General features: G+C 43.2%; 3 protein-coding genes across 3 annotated transcripts; 2 read left to right on the forward strand and 1 right to left on the reverse strand.

The window, feature by feature from the left end:
- Positions 1-547: 547 nt before the first annotated feature.
- LOC146251944 (uncharacterized) lies at positions 548-13,688 on the forward strand. Its single transcript, XM_084681421.1, has 14 exons — positions 548-1,481; positions 1,981-2,205; positions 3,015-3,173; positions 4,689-4,754; positions 4,925-6,172; positions 6,291-6,407; positions 7,279-7,328; positions 7,413-8,655; positions 8,816-8,954; positions 9,874-10,301; positions 10,420-10,536; positions 11,408-11,457; positions 11,542-12,784; positions 12,945-13,688. Exons 1-14 carry the CDS (start codon positions 741-743, stop codon positions 13,083-13,085), a joined length of 5,967 nt encoding a protein of 1,988 aa, XP_084537547.1. The 5' UTR covers positions 548-740; the 3' UTR covers positions 13,086-13,688.
- A 623-nt stretch (positions 13,689-14,311) lies between these two features.
- LOC146251945 (uncharacterized) lies at positions 14,312-15,142 on the forward strand. The gene is made up of 2 exons (XM_084680659.1): positions 14,312-14,560; positions 14,664-15,142. Exons 1-2 carry the CDS (start codon positions 14,427-14,429, stop codon positions 15,022-15,024), a joined length of 495 nt encoding a protein of 164 aa, XP_084536785.1. The 5' UTR covers positions 14,312-14,426; the 3' UTR covers positions 15,025-15,142.
- A 252-nt stretch (positions 15,143-15,394) lies between these two features.
- Positions 15,395-19,583, reverse strand: LOC146251946 (cilia- and flagella-associated protein 337-like). The gene is made up of 18 exons (XM_084681422.1): positions 19,489-19,583; positions 19,307-19,349; positions 19,017-19,188; positions 18,768-18,886; positions 18,549-18,652; positions 18,267-18,468; positions 18,056-18,161; positions 17,864-17,948; positions 17,546-17,661; positions 17,405-17,475; positions 17,192-17,322; positions 17,009-17,076; positions 16,811-16,901; positions 16,476-16,597; positions 16,159-16,291; positions 15,906-16,083; positions 15,705-15,803; positions 15,395-15,607 (listed from the first exon to the last, which is right to left on the reverse strand). The coding sequence occupies exons 1-18, from the start codon at positions 19,503-19,505 to the stop codon at positions 15,395-15,397; spliced, it is 2,070 nt and encodes a 689-aa protein (XP_084537548.1). The 5' UTR covers positions 19,506-19,583.
- Between the last annotated feature and the right edge of the window lie 479 nt (positions 19,584-20,062).

Raw genomic sequence — 20,062 nt, forward strand, 5'->3', positions numbered from 1 at the left:
GCTGCATTCAAAGTTGAAACGTTGCGAGACCACAACGGCGTTCGCCACCACTGCTAAACCTATGTTTAAATCTCCATTAATTGTATTTTCGTTTATATAGCCTAGGAATCAATGGTAAGCCTACCTGTAGGCTACTCTTGCTACACTTAGTTAGAGTCTGCCATGACAGTTTTAAATGGTCAAAAGGTGGCCTGAAAGTGATTATAAAATAGTAGGCCTATGGCTACAAGGGCCAACAGTTTAGGGATAATAAAAGCATTTGGATTAAAATTATTGCACTATCCGAGAGAGATTTTTTTTTGTAACATGGGCCTGGGCATAGGCATCACAAACGTAGGTTACTTATTAAAAGTGCATTTACCTTCACCTGTTGAGCAAAAACATCAGATCACTTGCACAATAATTAGTGGAAAGCTCTGCCTACTACAAGCAACAGATGATTGCACTACGGGGCTGGGCGGGGCGAACTGTGCGTAAAAACGGAGTGAGCATTATAAGCCAGAATCCTGTTTTATCGCTGTGCCAACAGTCGGTGAGACACCGAAGGAATGGGATGGATGCATGCGCCACCACCTATTAGGCCTACAAGCGCCCAGCAGTGGGATTTTGCTGCTGACCAAAAACGTCAGGATGGTCTACCTACATCAACGTATTCAACATTAACATCAAAGGGATAGGGCCTAAGACCGGATAAATTACACTTCCAAGCAATTATTACAAACTGAGAGTAAACGGTAAAAATGAACAGAGCCGGAGACAGCAGTGCGCCGCCGAAAACGCACCGGTGCCTGAGGCAGCCAAATTCTCAAGAAGAAACTCATGGCGGTGGTCAAAAGAAGAACCGAAACCCACCCACGGTACAACCCAAAGATGCCCAGAGATGTACCAAGATAAAGACAGTTGGAACTACTGGCACTCTGGCAACTCGGTGTGTCAGTGGTAAGGACAAGAAAGCAGAGAAAGGGAAGCGACATTCGAAAAGTGCGCAGGCTGCCACCGAAGGACAAAGGCATCAAAGCGCGCAAAGGAAACTCTCGGATGCCAGCAATGCTTCTGAGGACTTGAGCAAAGATTCTGGTTGCATATCCGGAAAGGTCTCGTGCTCCGACAGTAGTTCTGAAATTTCTGACTGCACATCTGAGGGAAATAAACTTTCCCCTGACACTCATAGCAGCGACACCGAATTGAGTGGTTCAGATGGGAGAGCTTTAGATACCTCAAGTGGAGATCCCTATACCCGTGTGCCCGACATGAGGAACGAGGGTATCCCGTCCACGTGTACATGGCAAGAAAACGCTATATACTCTGGAGGAGATGGTTATAACTCTTCTGGATGTTGTGGAGATTCACTCACTTCGCTCCCATCACTGGATGTGTCTGTGGCAGGATATTCTGACCTAACTGGGGAGCTCTTAGGCGAGACTCCCGAAGATCTTGTCAGAGAGGTGGATGACTTGAGATCAGAAAATGAATATTTAAAAGTAAGAAATTGACCTATGTGATTAAATCCGCCCCAATATATGTATTTTCAAATATCTTTATAATGTCAAGACAACAATTACACGTGGATGCTTGTTCAATCTAATTTAAGAGCCGATTAGGCTTGCTTTCTCATGTCATCCCTAATTACTGACGTGCGACTGCCTGACATCAAAGGGCACCCTGATATAAAAAGTCATGTAAGCTACAGGAGTATAGCCTACCTACAGATCTATAAGGTCAATAGATTGAAACCACAGTTTTTGAAACCTTTCAAAGGCTTCTTCTATCGTTTTAAATGGTTTTGTAGAGCACCTTTTGAGTTAAGGCAATACTTATTTGCTACATGTTATTCAATTAGGTGAAGGATGAAATAACTCTAAAACTTTACATAAAATAAGTTAATAATCTACTGATAAAATATTCCCGGATTTACTGATTAATGACTGGTAACATTATGATTACAAGGTGGTGATGGTATGTGTTGCCCTCCTTGTCTAGGATGAGATGGAGGAGCTGCACTGTGAGATGCTGGAGATGAGGGACATGTTCATGGAAGAGGAGGTCTACCAACTGCAGGATCTGCGGCTGCAGCTTGACCAGGCCAACAAGATGTGTCGCATCCTGCAGTACCGACTGCGCAAGGCTGAGCGACGCAGTATCAGGGTAGCCCAAACAGGACAGGTGGATGGAGAGCTTGTCAGAACCTTGGAGCATGATATGAAGGTTAGGATTATGTGTGTTTGTCAGCCTGTCTCACTGTTTAGTTTAGTGCTTGGAGCTTATTAAGAAACTTCACATTTCCAGATCATTGTGGTCTCATAAACATCTGGTCTGCATCTCACTGTTATCCAATAGAATTTCAACCACTGTCTTGCTCATATCCTATTATATGACTCAGCTTTATTGTATGTTTTTATGCAAAGCACGCTACATTCCACTCACGCCTGCAAGTACTAAATTAATCTTTATTGCATCCTGTTCTGGTGTCACAGTTGTTTGAATTAATTGCAATTACAATGAGCCATAAGTCTTCCTCAGAATAGCCTTTTTGTGTAGGCATTGAGTTGAGTTGATTTGATATCATGTGGGTTTCCCCTGGTACTTTTTATCTTTATGCAACTGTGCAGGGTGCTAGAATGGCCACCATCAGTATACATAAGATTTGATCCCCCTGCCAAAGCCCCTCTGTCTTACTACAGAAACTCACAATGTATATTCCTACCAAATGATCCCAGTGGTGACTTAGATTTTTCATACACTCCCATTCAAAATCATGTGCTGAATACTTTTCTGTAATTACTTCAGCATACCCTGTGTGTAAGTCATCATCGGAAGGTTTATTTAGTGGTACACTGTCAGAACAATGCTGCGGCTTTGAAAAAAGGAATGAGGCAACAGATCTTGTAAATCAGATAAAAGGACACTTCAAAAAATGAGACAGCACGGCAGTAAAAAGACATTTGTATTTTGTACCCTTGGTCAACACTTTTTGACAATCCATTGCCTGTGAAAAACGATGATGTGTTTAACAGGTGGCGAAGAGTGTATCCGTTCGCCTCCACAATGAGTTAGAGTCAGTGATGCAGAAGAATTCCCAGCTGGTGTGGGAGAACGAGGGCCTACGGGAGAGACTGCAAGATCTGGAGGTGTGCAAGCAAGTTCTTCAGGTCGAAATGGAGAAAGCCAGAGAGGTACTATACTATTTAAAATAGGGAGTAGGCAATTGTTGCAATTTAACCCCGATGGGGAACTTTCTCATTTTAACGTTCCCAGTAGGGAAGATTAGGATCAGAGGCTGAATAAACAATTCTTACTTGCTTAATTTCTTGAGGATCTCTAAGATCTCCAGAGATATAAATACAACATCGCTGAAGTACTGTTTGTGGCCAGAGCTCTATTCTTCACAGCTGCTCCATCCTGCTGTTACTCTGAAGAAAGATGAGGTGACAGATGACCCTGGTCTGGAACCCCAGTCTGTGTCAGGGGCACGGCCCAGCAGCTGAGCTGACTGCTGTCAGGGTGGGGCGAAGCTCTATGGCATGCCGAAGTCTGAACTTGGGGCACAGCTGACATTCTCCAGTGGCAACAGAGACAGAGGGAGAAAGATCGACTGAAATAGATCAAATGTCGCTTACTAAACATGTTTAAGCCAGGCTAAATCTAGATCACAGTGTTGTATCAAATCTTTGTTTTAGGCTCTGGCACACTGACCTACAACAATTAACTGAACACTATACTATCAACTTTTGGTTAACGTCATTGTTTCAGTCTCACTTTCTATCCATCTATTGGCCTCTATCCTGGGCATGGAGAGGCCTCAGTCTTTGTATTGGTTGTACCATCCAGTAGCACGTGTTTGCTTTAATCCAGGATTCGGTGCTTTGGATTCAGCCTAGCTTGGTCCGCTCATCTGAGACAGCTGCTAGTCCCTCTGATCCTGACTGGGAAATCCACTTACATTACCTAATCTAGGCAGACTAGGACCAGGGAGCCTGGTCTGCAAAAATGTGAACGAGAATTAACCTAACGACTGTCGCCACTGAAACTTGACTGTGTAACCCAGTTTATAGAGCTTGATCCCCAACACCCGACTGTATAATAATGGGTTAGTTACAAACTTCCTACGTTTGTTGCTGATATATCTCACTTGCAAATATACTTAATTTTCAATTTTCTTTTTACTTGCTGAGTGAATGGACATATGCACCACATGATATAACTGTTCATGGATGGTATTTTATAGTTTCAGGGCTTGTTCTGTTACAGTGCACATATTGATATGGTTGATTCATGGTAGATATTTGCAATTATTCCCCATAATAACCTTCAGGGTGCAGAGGATTCATAGCAAAGTGCCTGTTGACCCAGATGGTTTGCATGACTATTCCTCTGGCATACATTCCTCTCGTACACAGCCCGACACAACCTCATAAATGATTGTGGGGCATTCATAAGAGATTGATTGACCATTACATCTGCATAGCAGAATGTTCATCGTTTATTATTATGTTTTTTTTTATTTATTTTTATACTATAAGCTTGAATAACTTATAGTGGATGTTACCACAAGTGACAGGAGGGGTATCAAATTATTCAAATTATTATTAGCAGATTTTTTATATTGACATTTAACATCTATGGTGTGCTAAATTATGCTGTGAATGGTACAACACAATTCTTAGAATTATCTTTATTGGAATTCTCAGAGTTCTTTGAAGAGAAGAAGTGTCAGATCGCCAACTAACAAAACTGAGAAGAAGCTCTCTCCCCAGGTAATGGTTGGGCATGACTTTGTGATCAATAATTTACTGTTTATTACCTAAAAACCTTATGTAATTCAAGCCTTCCAGTAAGTACTGACTATGGAGATTTTTCTGGGTACTTATTCAAGATATGTCCATGGCAAATTTCCTTTAGAACCATAAAGTCTTGTTTTATCTAGGATGACAGTGCTGATTTGAAGTGCCAGCTCCACTTTGCCAAGGAGGAATCTGCTCTCATGTGCAAGAAGCTGACCAAGTTAGCATTTGAATGTGAAAAAATGCACGAGGAGCTGACCAGATACCGCTCAATCTACGGTGACATAGGCACCAATCAATCCTCTGAGGGCTCCTCCAATTCCCCCTACGCCAGGGAGGCGGAGGTCAAAGTTCACCTGCGTCTTGTTGAAGAGGAGGCCACGCTGCTAAGCCGTCGCATAGTTGAGCTGGAGGTGGAGAATCGCGGCATGAGGGCAGAGATGAGTGACCTTAGAGAGAGAGGAGGAGGAGGAGAGGAGCAAGAGGAGCCACAGGGAGGTGTTGGGGAACACCTGGCCTTACCAGCTCAAGGGAGTGACAGAGAGAGAAAGGACCATGAGTTGAGGAGGGAGTACACACGGTTTCAAGATGGCGAGAGGAAACAGGAGAAAGGGAGTGTGGTGCTCGAATGTTCTCAGGTTGATATGGAGCTTCATTTTAGTAACAACAACCAATCACAGGTTGAAAGGATGTTTGACCAAAGCCAGATCACTCGGGAGGGGCCTGTAGGAGGGGAACAGGATAGCCAAGAAAATGATTCTGATAAACGAGTCAGAATGGCTGTGAGTTGCTTCAGTGAGAAAGACCTTGAGGCCCTCCTTGACCTGCGAGATCATGCTTGCTTTGTGTGCTCAGCTCTCCAGCTCCTGACTACACCAGTCAACAATGGACACTGCTCCCCCCTACCATCTCCTTATCTTCCCAGGCTAGAGATAGATCCTCAAAGTAAAGCCCAGGTCCAAGGTCTAGATTCACCCCAGCAAGAGCCTCTATTTGGGGCTCTGGAGCTTCTGCAGTCCATGTTGATGGCCTTTGTAAGCAAAATGGAGAGTCTAATGTCATCAGGATTAGAGCAGAATGAGCTTTTCTACCAGACAGTTGACAGGGGTTGGGATAGTAATGCTGGGACAGTTTTGTCTAGAGCAAGTGCTTTGAATTATAAGGATACTAAAAACATGTTAGCTACACCAGAAAAAAAGGAGACAGTTGAAGACCTGAGTATAGCAGAAGTGATGGAAAAAGAAGTGGATGCAATGCAGGAATTGGGACCTCTATCTCAGTGGAACCACCTTAACACCTGCAGAGACCCAGTAGTACGTCTCACCTTGCAGATACTCTGGATTCTCCACCAACGGTGTGTGGGCAAGAGAAACTCGCTGGAGAGCAAGGAGGTGAGAAGATATTCCACCTTAAGCACAAGTACATTAAGGTTTCACACTCTGTAGATATTAATTAGTAAATGTTCCAAATGGTAAATGGCAAATGTTTGTATTGTGTCCTTTGATTTAGGTCCGAGGCACAGCCATGCATCTACTGCGGGGCGTGTTGCTGGAGTTAGGATCAGAGCTGCAGGAAGAGAACCTGACTGACCAGGAGACCATGGGTACACAGAGTGAGATGGCTGAGGTAAAGACGGTTATTGGTGCTTGTCCTTTTCTGTGTCTGTGCGTGTGTGTGTCAGGCAAGCTGAGGGGCTTTCACTGGCAAGGGATTCCCCAGTATGCATTCAGCTAAAAGGCATCATGAGTGGACTTGTGGCACCGTATTTAGGCTAATCTCCTGTGAGGGCTACAGCCAAACTAAAGCAGGCATGTGCATCATAAAAACATTCATTGTGAGAGTCAAACAGCATATGGATAGAGCAAGGGAGTAATACAAATATGTTTTGGTATTTGGTAACTGAGAGAATAAAATAGAGAAGGGTTGGTTAAAGTGAAATCATTCCCATAAGGTGTTGGGTCCATTAAATGTCTGATGTAGCTGAATTCTGAAGCTTGTGGTGTAAATTCAAGTATAAACAAACATCATATTTCATTTGTCATATCCTGTTGTGCATGTCCACTGCACATCTATTACAAACTTGTATGTGACAAGATTTTCATTGTTATACTTCAAAGAAAAAAAATGTGTTCAAACTAATATCCGTCTGGATTCATAGAAACTGAAATGTACTATAAAATGTTGTTGTTGCCAGGAGACAGACTGCTATGCAGCCATAGTAGCCAAAAAGTTGTGTTTAATGGGTCAATCTGGGACTGGGAGCAGACTTATCCCTCTGGAGATGGATGTTTTTCCTGCTAGCTCTGCTTTCTTAAGACATGATAATCCACCATTTCCTACAGACACACATCCCCTAAAGTCGTCTACTATGTCAGCCCACTACAAATTTGTGACCAATCATAAAATATGACATGAGGGAGCTGTTTTCAAAATGCCTTTTCGATTCTACTTGTAAAGTAACATGAAATATTAATTAATGTGATGCCTGTTTTTCCAGAGTGCTGTTCACACCATCTTAGATGAGGGAAGAAGTTTGGAATATGAAAGGTTAGTGTCTTTGTCAACACACTTATGTATACATTTAACACACACTTTCCTTGAAAGGTTAGTCTAATCATGTTGTTTTCACAGGACATACCCCAAAGGAAAAAAGTACAGACACAACTTCTATGCATTTGGCTCGAACCAGAAGAACCGGTGTTACCTTAGTCTTGAGTCTGCTCAATTGGACCGAGGTGACCAATTCAAGACCTGGGACCATCCCATCATGCCTCTCAGCTTTCCCGATTTGGACGTAGACCAGATGATTATAAAGAGAAGCCACACTGCTCCAGAGAGGACCAGCCTTTGCATTTATTACAGCCCCCCCTCTGCACGCAGAGTCCAGCTAGCTCAGCTAAAGAAAAGCCCCATCACTGGTAAAAATACTACTACCACCATCTCCCCCTGCCATAAACCTACAAGCTCTGTCTCACCCCACTGCTTGAGGCTCTCGGCTAACTTGAGTGATGACATGAAGGAGATGACAGCCAGCTTTCAGGCAGTCAGACAGGCAGTCCGCCGCTCCAGTTCTCTGGAAAGGAGGAAGGGGAGGTTGTGTGAGGGGTGGGTGGTAGATGTGGCCAGCGCAAGTACTCAGACTCTGATAAAACAGCCACAGATGGTGAGCGTGGGTCTGCAGACAGACGGCCCCCACAGTGCGGGGTGTGTGAGAGTGAGCCCTGCCCGGGTCCGGACCTCCTCTCTGGTCTCCTCCAAGTCCTCCTCTCTGGAAAGGATGCCTGGCAGGACCAAACCTGGATCCATTTCCCCAAAGTTCTACTGTAGACACTCTGGTTCTTCCCCATCATCCCCCTCCTCTTTCTTCTCTTCCACCAGTTCGTCCTCGTCCACATCCATATCCACTCCCTCTAAAGAGCAAGGGCCTCTGAGTCCATCCCAACGCGGTTCTGTCAGGTCAACTTGGGGCCGTCCCACCAATACCAGAAGTGGTCAAGGACTTAACAGCACCACCCTTATTAGTGATGCCAGCAATGCAGGAAACCATAACAAACCCCCCAGTAAACCTGCAGGAGCGAACCGCTATGGATTAGTAACCGAGTTTTTGCGCAGAGTGAGTGGTCGAGCAGATAAGCCAGCAGCAGGCATGGGCCAGAAGGCAAAGAGCAACCTGAAAAACCTGGAGCGCTTGCCTTCCACCAGACCCCCAGCTGGACCACTGCACAGGAATGATAGTATTACTAGAATTGTAAACCAGAGGTTCATGAAGCGAAGAGAAGAGGCAGGACGAATCCAAAAGGAGGAGAAAGGGCAGAATACAAACCAGGCTGTCAAAGGGGTCATCCACAGAGACCAGAACACCATTACACAAGAGGTGAGTGTGGACCCCAGCCACAGTATGTACATATATTATGTAATATCACATCACTTATATTATGTAATATCACAGTTTCACTTCCAATTATACTATTTCTTGTTGCTCTACTGAGCTGGATCCATTTGATCTTCTTTAATCTCCCTCTGCCTCTTCTCAGGATGGGAACTATGAGTGCCACTCCACCTTCTGCTTTGCCCGACCACCTCGCACTACCCAACGCACTTCACATCAGGTCAAACTACCCCAACATGGGTACACTGCAGCAGTCACTGGGTCAGGAGATCCCATCTGTGAGTAAGGGGGAAAGAGGGGAGGCACAACACTGGACAGCTGATGGGATTCCATGAGACGTGAGAATCATGGCCTGGATTTGGAATTCTGAATTCTGTATCAAAATGAAGAGGTTGAATTACAGCAAACCATCACTCTTATTGACTATAGGGAAATTCTCTACAGTGTGTCCTTTTAATTGTGCAAAAGTATTGTGTTAGAAAGTTTGATTATTACTATTATGATTTTTTTTTCATGTTGGTATAATCCAATTTACTGGATAGGCACTTTTCTTTACCAATATGCTTACATCTTATCTCTGTTATAACAGTTAGAAAAATACAAATGTTACTGTGGCAAGTTCATTTACTGTAACTGTGTTATGCAATAACATTTTAATATAGATTAATGTAATATTAATATATTTCACAGCCTATGCTAAGATAACTGTGGAACATTGTCTGTTGTCTGTAGGGCCTATGCAATGTATTCATCACATATACTGTACTGTTGTAGTCTGTGTAATCTTTTCTTATGTGTCATGATATACTGAGTTTAAATAAACACACGTCCCAGCTTCTATCTACCTGCTTGGTCAGCATGACCTGAGATTATCAGGTCTTTGGCCTAAGCAGGTCTTGAGAACAAAGTCCCTTACTTTCACATTGGATTGGAACCTAGCCAGCAAGACAGTACATTGTGCAAGATGTTGTGGAGGTTATAGGACATGGGCAGCTGGCCATTATGTCACATGCTCAAAAAAGCAGGTGAAACCACTAAGTAGTTAATGAGATTTCCTGCTTCTTGGCAGCTTGAGTATCTTTTTTCCAACTTCCACTTTCACCCTTTTATATGTCAAGAGTAATACAGTAGGCTTAGGCTACGATATACGAACACTTAGTAACACAAAACAATGAGAATAAAAAAAACACTGAAAAAGAACAGGTCTAGATTCACCCCAGCAAGAGCCTCTATTTGGGGCTCTGGAGCTTCTGCAGTCCATGTTGATGGCCTTTGTAAGCAAAATGGAGAGTCTAATGTCATCAGGATTAGAGCAGAATGAGCTTTTCTACCAGACAGTTGACAGGGGTTGGGATAGTAATGCTGGGACAGTTTTGTCTAGAGCAAGTGCTTTGAATTATAAGGATACTAAAAACATGTTAGCTACACCAGAAAAAAAGGAGACAGTTGAAGACCTGAGTATAGCAGAAGTGATGGAAAAAGAAGTGGATGCAATGCAGGAATTGGGACCTCTATCTCAGTGGAACCACCTTAACACCTGCAGAGACCCAGTAGTACGTCTCACCTTGCAGATACTCTGGATTCTCCACCAACGGTGTGTGGGCAAGAGAAACTCGCTGGAGAGCAAGGAGGTGAGAAGATATTCCACCTTAAGCACAAGTACATTAAGGTTTCACACTCTGTAGATATTAATTAGTAAATGTTCCAAATGGTAAATGGCAAATGTTTGTATTGTGTCCTTTGATTTAGGTCCGAGGCACAGCCATGCATCTACTGCGGGGCGTGTTGCTGGAGTTAGGATCAGAGCTGCAGGAAGAGAACCTGACTGACCAGGAGACCATGGGTACACAGAGTGAGATGGCTGAGGTAAAGACGGTTATTGGTGCTTGTCCTTTTCTGTGTCTGTGCGTGTGTGTGTCAGGCAAGCTGAGGGGCTTTCACTGGCAAGGGATTCCCCAGTATGCATTCAGCTAAAAGGCATCATGAGTGGACTTGTGGCACCGTATTTAGGCTAATCTCCTGTGAGGGCTACAGCCAAACTAAAGCAGGCATGTGCATCATAAAAACATTCATTGTGAGAGTCAAACAGCATATGGATAGAGCAAGGGAGTAATACAAATATGTTTTGGTATTTGGTAACTGAGAGAATAAAATAGAGAAGGGTTGGTTAAAGTGAAATCATTCCCATAAGGTGTTGGGTCCATTAAATGTCTGATGTAGCTGAATTCTGAAGCTTGTGGTGTAAATTCAAGTATAAACAAACATCATATTTCATTTGTCATATCCTGTTGTGCATGTCCACTGCACATCTATTACAAACTTGTATGTGACAAGATTTTCATTGTTATACTTCAAAGAAAAAAAATGTGTTCAAACTAATATCCGTCTGGATTCATAGAAACTGAAATGTACTATAAAATGTTGTTGTTGCCAGGAGACAGACTGCTATGCAGCCATAGTAGCCAAAAAGTTGTGTTTAATGGGTCAATCTGGGACTGGGAGCAGACTTATCCCTCTGGAGATGGATGTTTTTCCTGCTAGCTCTGCTTTCTTAAGACATGATAATCCACCATTTCCTACAGACACACATCCCCTAAAGTCGTCTACTATGTCAGCCCACTACAAATTTGTGACCAATCATAAAATATGACATGAGGGAGCTGTTTTCAAAATGCCTTTTCGATTCTACTTGTAAAGTAACATGAAATATTAATTAATGTGATGCCTGTTTTTCCAGAGTGCTGTTCACACCATCTTAGATGAGGGAAGAAGTTTGGAATATGAAAGGTTAGTGTCTTTGTCAACACACTTATGTATACATTTAACACACACTTTCCTTGAAAGGTTAGTCTAATCATGTTGTTTTCACAGGACATACCCCAAAGGAAAAAAGTACAGACACAACTTCTATGCATTTGGCTCGAACCAGAAGAACCGGTGTTACCTTAGTCTTGAGTCTGCTCAATTGGACCGAGGTGACCAATTCAAGACCTGGGACCATCCCATCATGCCTCTCAGCTTTCCCGATTTGGACGTAGACCAGATGATTATAAAGAGAAGCCACACTGCTCCAGAGAGGACCAGCCTTTGCATTTATTACAGCCCCCCCTCTGCACGCAGAGTCCAGCTAGCTCAGCTAAAGAAAAGCCCCATCACTGGTAAAAATACTACTACCACCATCTCCCCCTGCCATAAACCTACAAGCTCTGTCTCACCCCACTGCTTGAGGCTCTCGGCTAACTTGAGTGATGACATGAAGGAGATGACAGCCAGCTTTCAGGCAGTCAGACAGGCAGTCCGCCGCTCCAGTTCTCTGGAAAGGAGGAAGGGGAGGTTGTGTGAGGGGTGGGTGGTAGATGTGGCCAGCGCAAGTACTCAGACTCTGATAAAACAGCCACAGATGGTGAGCGTGGGTCTGCAGACAGACGGCCCCCACAGTGCGGGGTGTGTGAGAGTGAGCCCTGCCCGGGTCCGGACCTCCTCTCTGGTCTCCTCCAAGTCCTCCTCTCTGGAAAGGATGCCTGGCAGGACCAAACCTGGATCCATTTCCCCAAAGTTCTACTGTAGACACTCTGGTTCTTCCCCATCATCCCCCTCCTCTTTCTTCTCTTCCACCAGTTCGTCCTCGTCCACATCCATATCCACTCCCTCTAAAGAGCAAGGGCCTCTGAGTCCATCCCAACGCGGTTCTGTCAGGTCAACTTGGGGCCGTCCCACCAATACCAGAAGTGGTCAAGGACTTAACAGCACCACCCTTATTAGTGATGCCAGCAATGCAGGAAACCATAACAAACCCCCCAGTAAACCTGCAGGAGCGAACCGCTATGGATTAGTAACCGAGTTTTTGCGCAGAGTGAGTGGTCGAGCAGATAAGCCAGCAGCAGGCATGGGCCAGAAGGCAAAGAGCAACCTGAAAAACCTGGAGCGCTTGCCTTCCACCAGACCCCCAGCTGGACCACTGCACAGGAATGATAGTATTACTAGAATTGTAAACCAGAGGTTCATGAAGCGAAGAGAAGAGGCAGGACGAATCCAAAAGGAGGAGAAAGGGCAGAATACAAACCAGGCTGTCAAAGGGGTCATCCACAGAGACCAGAACACCATTACACAAGAGGTGAGTGTGGACCCCAGCCACAGTATGTACATATATTATGTAATATCACATCACTTATATTATGTAATATCACAGTTTCACTTCCAATTATACTATTTCTTGTTGCTCTACTGAGCTGGATCCATTTGATCTTCTTTAATCTCCCTCTGCCTCTTCTCAGGATGGGAACTATGAGTGCCACTCCACCTTCTGCTTTGCCCGACCACCTCGCACTACCCAACGCACTTCACATCAGGTCAAACTACCCCAACATGGGTACACTGCAGCAGTCACTGGGTCAGGAGATCCCATCTGTGAGTAAGGGGGAAAGAGGGGAGGCACAACACTGGACAGCTGATGGGATTCCATGAGACGTGAGAATCATGGCCTGGATTTGGAATTCTGAATTCTGTATCAAAATGAAGAGGTTGAATTACAGCAAACCATCACTCTTATTGACTATAGGGAAATTCTCTACAGTGTGTCCTTTTAATTGTGCAAAAGTATTGTGTTAGAAAGTTTGATTATTACTATTATGATTTTTTTTTCATGTTGGTATAATCCAATTTACTGGATAGGCACTTTTCTTTACCAATATGCTTACATCTTATCTCTGTTATAACAGTTAGAAAAATACAAATGTTACTGTGGCAAGTTCATTTACTGTAACTGTGTTATGCAATAACATTTTAATATAGATTAATGTAATATTAATATATTTCACAGCCTATGCTAAGATAACTGTGGAACATTGTCTGTTGTCTGTAGGGCCTATGCAATGTATTCATCACATATACTGTACTGTTGTAGTCTGTGTAATCTTTTCTTATGTGTCATGATATACTGAGTTTAAATAAACACACGTCCCAGCTTCTATCTACCTGCTTGGTCAGCATGACCTGAGATTATCAGGTCTTTGGCCTAAGCAGGTCTTGAGAACAAAGTCCCTTACTTTCACATTGGATTGGAACCTAGCCAGCAAGACAGTACATTGTGCAAGATGTTGTGGAGGTTATAGGACATGGGCAGCTGGCCATTATGTCACATGCTCAAAAAAGCAGGTGAAACCACTAAGTAGTTAATGAGATTTCCTGCTTCTTGGCAGCTTGAGTATCTTTTTTCCAACTTCCACTTTCACCCTTTTATATGTCAAGAGTAATACAGTAGGCTTAGGCTACGATATACGAACACTTAGTAACACAAAACAATGAGAATAAAAAAAACACTGAAAAAGAACACATTGCACTGATAAGACAATAACGGCTGGGCAATACAAAAATGGTCAGGAGGACTTGGGGGGGGAAACTGTGTTCTATGTTCTCACTACCCCTCAGCTGATCTTGGAAGACTAAAGATCATCATTTGATCTTTGTAACAATCGTCTTTCTCACAATCTGAAAGTACTCAGATGAATTATATATAGTTACATAAATGTACTAATCCCTCGCCATATGCAAAATCTGACCTCAAACAACCACTAGGGGAGCTCTTCGGAAACGTAATATATATTCACTGAAGTGTTTCCTTGAATAGTTGTTGACTGTAAAAAAAAAAAACAATTGATCAAGATTATTTGTTAGAGCATTTGATTGGTGAGAAATCCTTCTCTATAGTACATATAACTGTTAATGACAGATGTTTCTGGTCCCTCTAAACTTGTGGAATGGAGTATGTTTACTCTAGATTCGAATCATATGACTTCGAAAGAGATGATAACTTCCAGAATGGGACGAAGTCACTTCAAACGTCCAATGTTTCTGTCAAGGCATTGGAACTTAAACTATTCTTCTACAACAGGTAGATGTACAATCTTTGAATTTATATGAAATAACGCGTTTTTTTACTTTCTCCAATTTGATTATCGATGATGTGGTCTTTATTTTAATTATATCTCCTTCAGGTTCGTTGAGCCTATCAATTCGGAGGGGTACAAAGAGTGGAGACGACGTTTCTCTGTGACAGAAAAACCGTCATCCTTCACAGGGGACACTGTGCAACAACAGCTGCAGAAATCGAAGGATGAGTCAATTACAGACTCAAATTGTAGCAACACTGGAAGTTCCACTGATAGGACTATGAATGCAGAACCCCTCTCATTCGCTGAAGTGATGCGACTAATCGAAGCAGGCGAGGAAATCCCTGGGCTGTTAAAGCTTGACATAAAACCAACCAATGAATCTCCCACTCCCTCTCAGATGGTGAGAAGACTGAAACCCTGGGAAAAACCACCAACTTCTAAGGGACTTAATCACATGAATTAACACATTCGTTTTATTTTCTTTTAAAGGGAAACAAAAATGTAGATATTTGACCTGATTCATATTGCACTGTGAATTATACTACCATGGGCTCAATAAATGTCTGCAAGAGAAACTGAAATTCCTGAGATTACACTTCTTGCTCACATAGGACAAAGTTAGAAAAACTATAAAAATGATTTAAACTGGCCCTTTTTTTTTTTTTACTTATCTCTGAGAATGCTGTCTTTTGTCACCTTGATCAGCATAAGCAGGGATGTTCTAAAAGATAAATATAAATAAAGAGAACTATACTCAGTTTGTTGCAGAACATGTATGATGTATTTGTATTGCATGTATAGACTATGTCTAGATTCTCCTGGGCAGGATTCTCTCATGCAGGCTTGCTGGTTTGGGAGCGTTTGAGGCCTGGCCTGGGCAGGACAGCCATGTAGCGTGTGTGGGGCCTGCGCTTGGCAGGCTTCTTCTGCTTGGTTGTCTCTGGTCCCTCCTGAGCCCTGAGATGGCTGTCCCTCAGAAGCTCTGGGACGGGGGGCTGGATGATAGGCAGCAGACTGGAGTATGGCATGCAGTTGTATACCCTAAGCTGCAGACACAGACCTCATTCATTGAACTGCTCTATAGAAGTGTACTGTACATGTAAAACATCCAAAAGTGAAATAGGCTACAGGGGGCTGACTCACCTGCTCATGGCTGTTGTGGGGTGTCTGTAAATCAGGGGGGCAGGATGGAAGATGATGTCTAACCTTCTGTTTGTATGCCTGTCCTAAGATACTGCTAGTCTAATGACAGGGTATAAGAAAACCATACAGAAAGGGATTAACAACAGTATTTTGACATTACAGTAAGATACAGATAGTTACAGAGAGATGTGTTCAGCTCACCTGTTTGCCCTTCTCCTGCCACATAGTCCATGTGTTCTCTACCTGTTCATCTGTGTACTTAACAATCCGTGGATCTGCAGGGACCAGTTCTGTCAGAGTGGTGGCCTGGCCAAACTTGGTTATGTCTGACTGGTGCCTTTTCTGAGCTCTCAGGTTCTCCACAATGCGTTTGGCACAACTAGGAAAAGAACAACACATCTGTATTTTGTCTGTCTTGGCTCTGAAGGGGGTCTGTTTACTGTGTCTTCCTTACATCCAGTGAGGGTATCTCCCCTCATTAAGGACTTTCAGTGTCTGGCAGGATCCAGCCTTCTTCAGGTCCGCAGGCAGCTCCCTGGGAATGGCACTTGGATCACCAACACACCACATGCCCTGACCAAATGTACCTAAGACATGGGGAAAAGGGAGAAAAGTGAACGATTTATCCTCCCGCTGAAGTGGGTAGAGGAACATCTTTGTACATTCACATCTCCCATTGACTGAGCATTCATGTAGTATTGTTTGACATTTTATATAAGACTTGGCTCAACATACAGACAGTAGTTTGTGTTCAATGGTGGTGGAGCTAACCAATATATTTTCCAGCAATTGTCCATAGACGGACGTTGCAGTCAAGGCTGGCAGTGACTATGAGGCGAAAGCGTTCCACATACTCCAGGTGCACAATGCTTTTCAGATGGCCACGCCAGGAACTCAGAAGGACAGGGGGGATCAAGGACACAGTCCAGCCTTTGTGAATCTGGCCAGGGAGGGAGGTAACAATGTCTATTACTTCATGAATCATCATATCATTCATAATAATGACATGTTCTCTAGATACCTAATGACTAAAATGTGTTTTCACATCAGTCTCAATATCACTTTAGAGGCACCGATCTACTGCATGTGTGTCTTTGTTGAGTCACCTCTTTCTCCTGCCCCAGCACCCCTCTTGGTGGGCCTTATTGGTGAGGTAGGGGTTCCAGACTCTCACCACCCTATCAAAACCTCCCGTCACTGCAGGCCAGAAACACACCACATCCCTAAACAGCTGTGACAGATCTGTTATATAGCGTATACTGTTAGAACTTCAGAATTATTGAGTGTGACATATATATTCACACCCAGTATGTTGAGGTCAGGTGAGTAGTCGAAACATTGTATGCCCTTCTTCTGGTGAAAGTGTGCAGTTCTAGAAATAAGAAAAAATCCGCTATTAGAACATGAATCTATTTCCCACAAACACGTAGGAAGTATTTGTAAGTCTACATGTATTTGAATTTGAAAGAAAGTAAAGGGGCACATACTGGACTTTACACTTGAAAGAGTGAGGAAGAGTTGTCAGTATCATGGCAGCTTGACTTGCTGCACAGCAGGTGGCAATACAGTTCAACTCTGGGATGTAGCGCATCTGGTAGACCCAATCGTTATGAATGGGCTGGACCAAGAAATGAATGGGCATCATTTAACCACAGATGCAGAAGAGGGATACTAAATAGTGACAAAAGTTGTCTACTTACAACTCTACAGCAGAGAAATAAACTAGAGGAGTTTTTGAGCAGTGCTGTGACTGGAATCCGGTAATTGCATCCTGAGAAGGAGAGGTTGCATGAACATAAGTATCTTTACTCATCTGTTTGTTTCCCATTTAGTCTCAGTACCTGTCTTGAAGGCGGTGCTGTCAAAGAGGCCATTCTGCACCACATCGGAGGAGATAAAGATAAATATGGCGCCACTGGTAACGCCTATGCAGAAAATAGCTTTCCTGCCATCTGTCCTAAAAGGAGGTCATGAAATCAAGAATGAGCTGCCCTAACGAATGACCATTATTGTCCATTAGGCACAAATGATACATTTGTCATTATCTCATTATCGCACTGGCAGCATTCAGAAGTTAATGAGGCATATGGGTCAAGGTCAATGCCTGGATTAATAACCCATTTAACATGTGGAGTTGACACAGGAGTGCTGCTGTCTACCAGTAGTCCATTACGATCACGTTGGCCTCCAGCTCCGACAGGGAGAAGACTATGTCACACTTATTGGCACTGATGTCATAGAATTCTGGTGACAGCCCAAACATACAACACACACACATTACACATACATATACTATGTTGATACAACCAGCAGACAACTGAACCATATAATTCTCCAGACATTCAACACACCTACATCTCGACCAGTAGAGGAGATGGAGAGCATGTTAATGTTGCTCAGACAGACCATATCTGAAACCCAAACAGGCTGTCCAATCGTGTGCTGCATCTGACCAATCTGCAGCAGAAGTCATTCAGATGCAGTTAATTAATTGCAAGTTACACAAATGCACACCTAACATCTAACCAGTGATCCATAGTAAAGAGAGGGGTTGATATTTACATGGATGGTGCGCTGTATCTTGAACCTCTCGCTCCAAAAGATCAGGATTCCATCGTGGCTAACTGATATGTAGCGTCCTCCATGAGTGCGACCCGACATGCCCCCTGAGAACCTTTCTTGCTCCCCAGAGTCACCCTTCTTCTCCCCCACAGGGGGTAGGAAGGAGTGGAACTGTAAGCTCACTATGATCTCACAATGTCCACTGCACAAACCGAAAAACACAAAATGACACAAGGCCCACATGAAACAGAATTGGTCTATTATGTCATGCCTGTAACTTACGTTTGTAAAATCTTAAGTGGTTTGGGAAAATAGAGTGGCTTAGTTTTCTTCTGCAGTGAGTGTTTCACTCGGTACTCTAGAAGCATGTAGTTCAGATATTCATCCTGTATGTGTACACAACATTTGTATGAGATGATTTGATAGAAAGACCAATGTTTTAGTCACAAAAAACAGCTGAGATAACTGACTTTGGGATGACAATTCATGTTTTCCTCTTACCCAGTCCACACTGCCATCACAGTTGGCATCAACCTTCATAAAAATAATATCCAAATTTTCATCATCAACATCGCCCATGACCTTCTTCATTGCATCACGGAATTGTGCAATGCTCAACCCTGAGAGAAAAAACAATCAGTGGACAGGAAAAGCTTTTGTAATGAGGAATCAACTATCTTAGGAGCAGGAGTTAATGGGGGAAATGCCTCTAAGACAGCAATACAAATTTAATCTGTGTGGGTTTCTCACCCCCTCCACCATCCACGTCTGCCTCTCTGAACATGCGCTCGATGCGACGGAGGTGCTCATCGTTGATCTGATCCTCCACTTTGACTTGTGCTGGCATTTTTACTTTTTCCCCATGGTCAGTTTCCTTTCCTGAGCGCTCTGGTTCCATTCCCTGCTGAGGGGCTACAGAAGCCTAGTGAGACAGAATACACCCATAAACATGGACCACTCTCTCTTGACCAAGTCTGTTTTGATTTTTTATTACACATCTGCTTAGAACTGCTCCCAAATTTACAAATGACAAGATTTACCTGGAGAGTGTTGAGTTTTTGCTTATCCCCATCTGAGGTGGAACTAAATATGTAGATATGTATTAGAGGGAATTGGAATACATTTGAAAATCTATTGATATCCACCATAATTACTTGCTAAATGACTCGCAGTCCCTATGAATCCACTCAGTGACATTTGTCATCTTCTTAAACTACTCCACCTGGTGGTGCTGGCCATCCTCCCGTGTCCCTGTGATAGTCCACAAAGATATTCTGGTAATGGCTTGCTTAGTAAACTTGAATCCACAACTGTTACAGTCCAAATCACAAAGGTAAAAGAATGTTCAATAAAGTATGTCATAGTGCAACAAAAATTCTATTGATATATTAATGGTTACCATAGCAAAAACTACTTTAAAAAAAGTAATTTATTAATTTTCATTGTAGTACAATGTATTTGCGTTCAAGAATTACTCAGTATCCCCATTAGGGAATAGGACAACACAATGTGGAGGACAAACATGTTCTTCAAATTAAAAATGTTCTTGTCAAGAAACAAACCAGAGTTAAATATGTCTGGGGGGCTGTTTTAACCCTAATGCTGAGAAATAACATTCCTACAAATTCTGAGTCTAACCTGGCGAGTGTGGTCTGTACATAAAGCTCTCCGTCAACAGAGGACAACAAAGGAGATGAATGTTGACTTAAGGAAGAAGAGTAAGCACACCACTATTCCCATCAACAAAGAAACAGTGGAGGTGGTCAAGAACTTCCAGTTCCTAGGGTCCACCTCCC

This window comes from Hypomesus nipponensis, chromosome 18 (assembly GCF_054491055.1).
Source record: "Hypomesus nipponensis isolate SF chromosome 18, ASM5449105v1, whole genome shotgun sequence".
Classification (NCBI taxonomy): Eukaryota; Metazoa; Chordata; class Actinopteri; order Osmeriformes; family Osmeridae; genus Hypomesus; species Hypomesus nipponensis.

What these genes read in the sequence shown, in the direction of transcription:
- LOC146251944 (XM_084681421.1), top strand. Translation starts at nt 741, where the DNA reads ATGAACAGAGCCGGAGACAGCAGTGCGCCGCCGAAAACGCACCGGTGC. An exon ending in AAATGGAGAAAGCCAGAGAG is followed by an intron (nt 3,174 to 4,688) that starts GTACTATACTAT and finishes TGGAATTCTCAG; the next exon opens with AGTTCTTTGAAGAGAAGAAG. An exon ending in ACTCGCTGGAGAGCAAGGAG is followed by an intron (nt 6,173 to 6,290) that starts GTGAGAAGATAT and finishes CCTTTGATTTAG; the next exon opens with GTCCGAGGCACAGCCATGCA.
- LOC146251945 (XM_084680659.1), top strand. Translation starts at nt 14,427, where the DNA reads ATGGAGTATGTTTACTCTAGATTCGAATCATATGACTTCGAAAGAGAT. An exon ending in AAACTATTCTTCTACAACAG is followed by an intron (nt 14,561 to 14,663) that starts GTAGATGTACAA and finishes TATCTCCTTCAG; the next exon opens with GTTCGTTGAGCCTATCAATT.
- LOC146251946 (XM_084681422.1), bottom strand. An exon ending in AGATACAGCGCACCATCCAT is followed by an intron (nt 18,162 to 18,266) that starts GTAAATATCAAC and finishes CTTCTGCTGCAG; the next exon opens with ATTGGTCAGATGCAGCACAC. An exon ending in TATTTCTCTGCTGTAGAGTT is followed by an intron (nt 17,323 to 17,404) that starts GTAAGTAGACAA and finishes TTCTTGGTCCAG; the next exon opens with CCCATTCATAACGATTGGGT.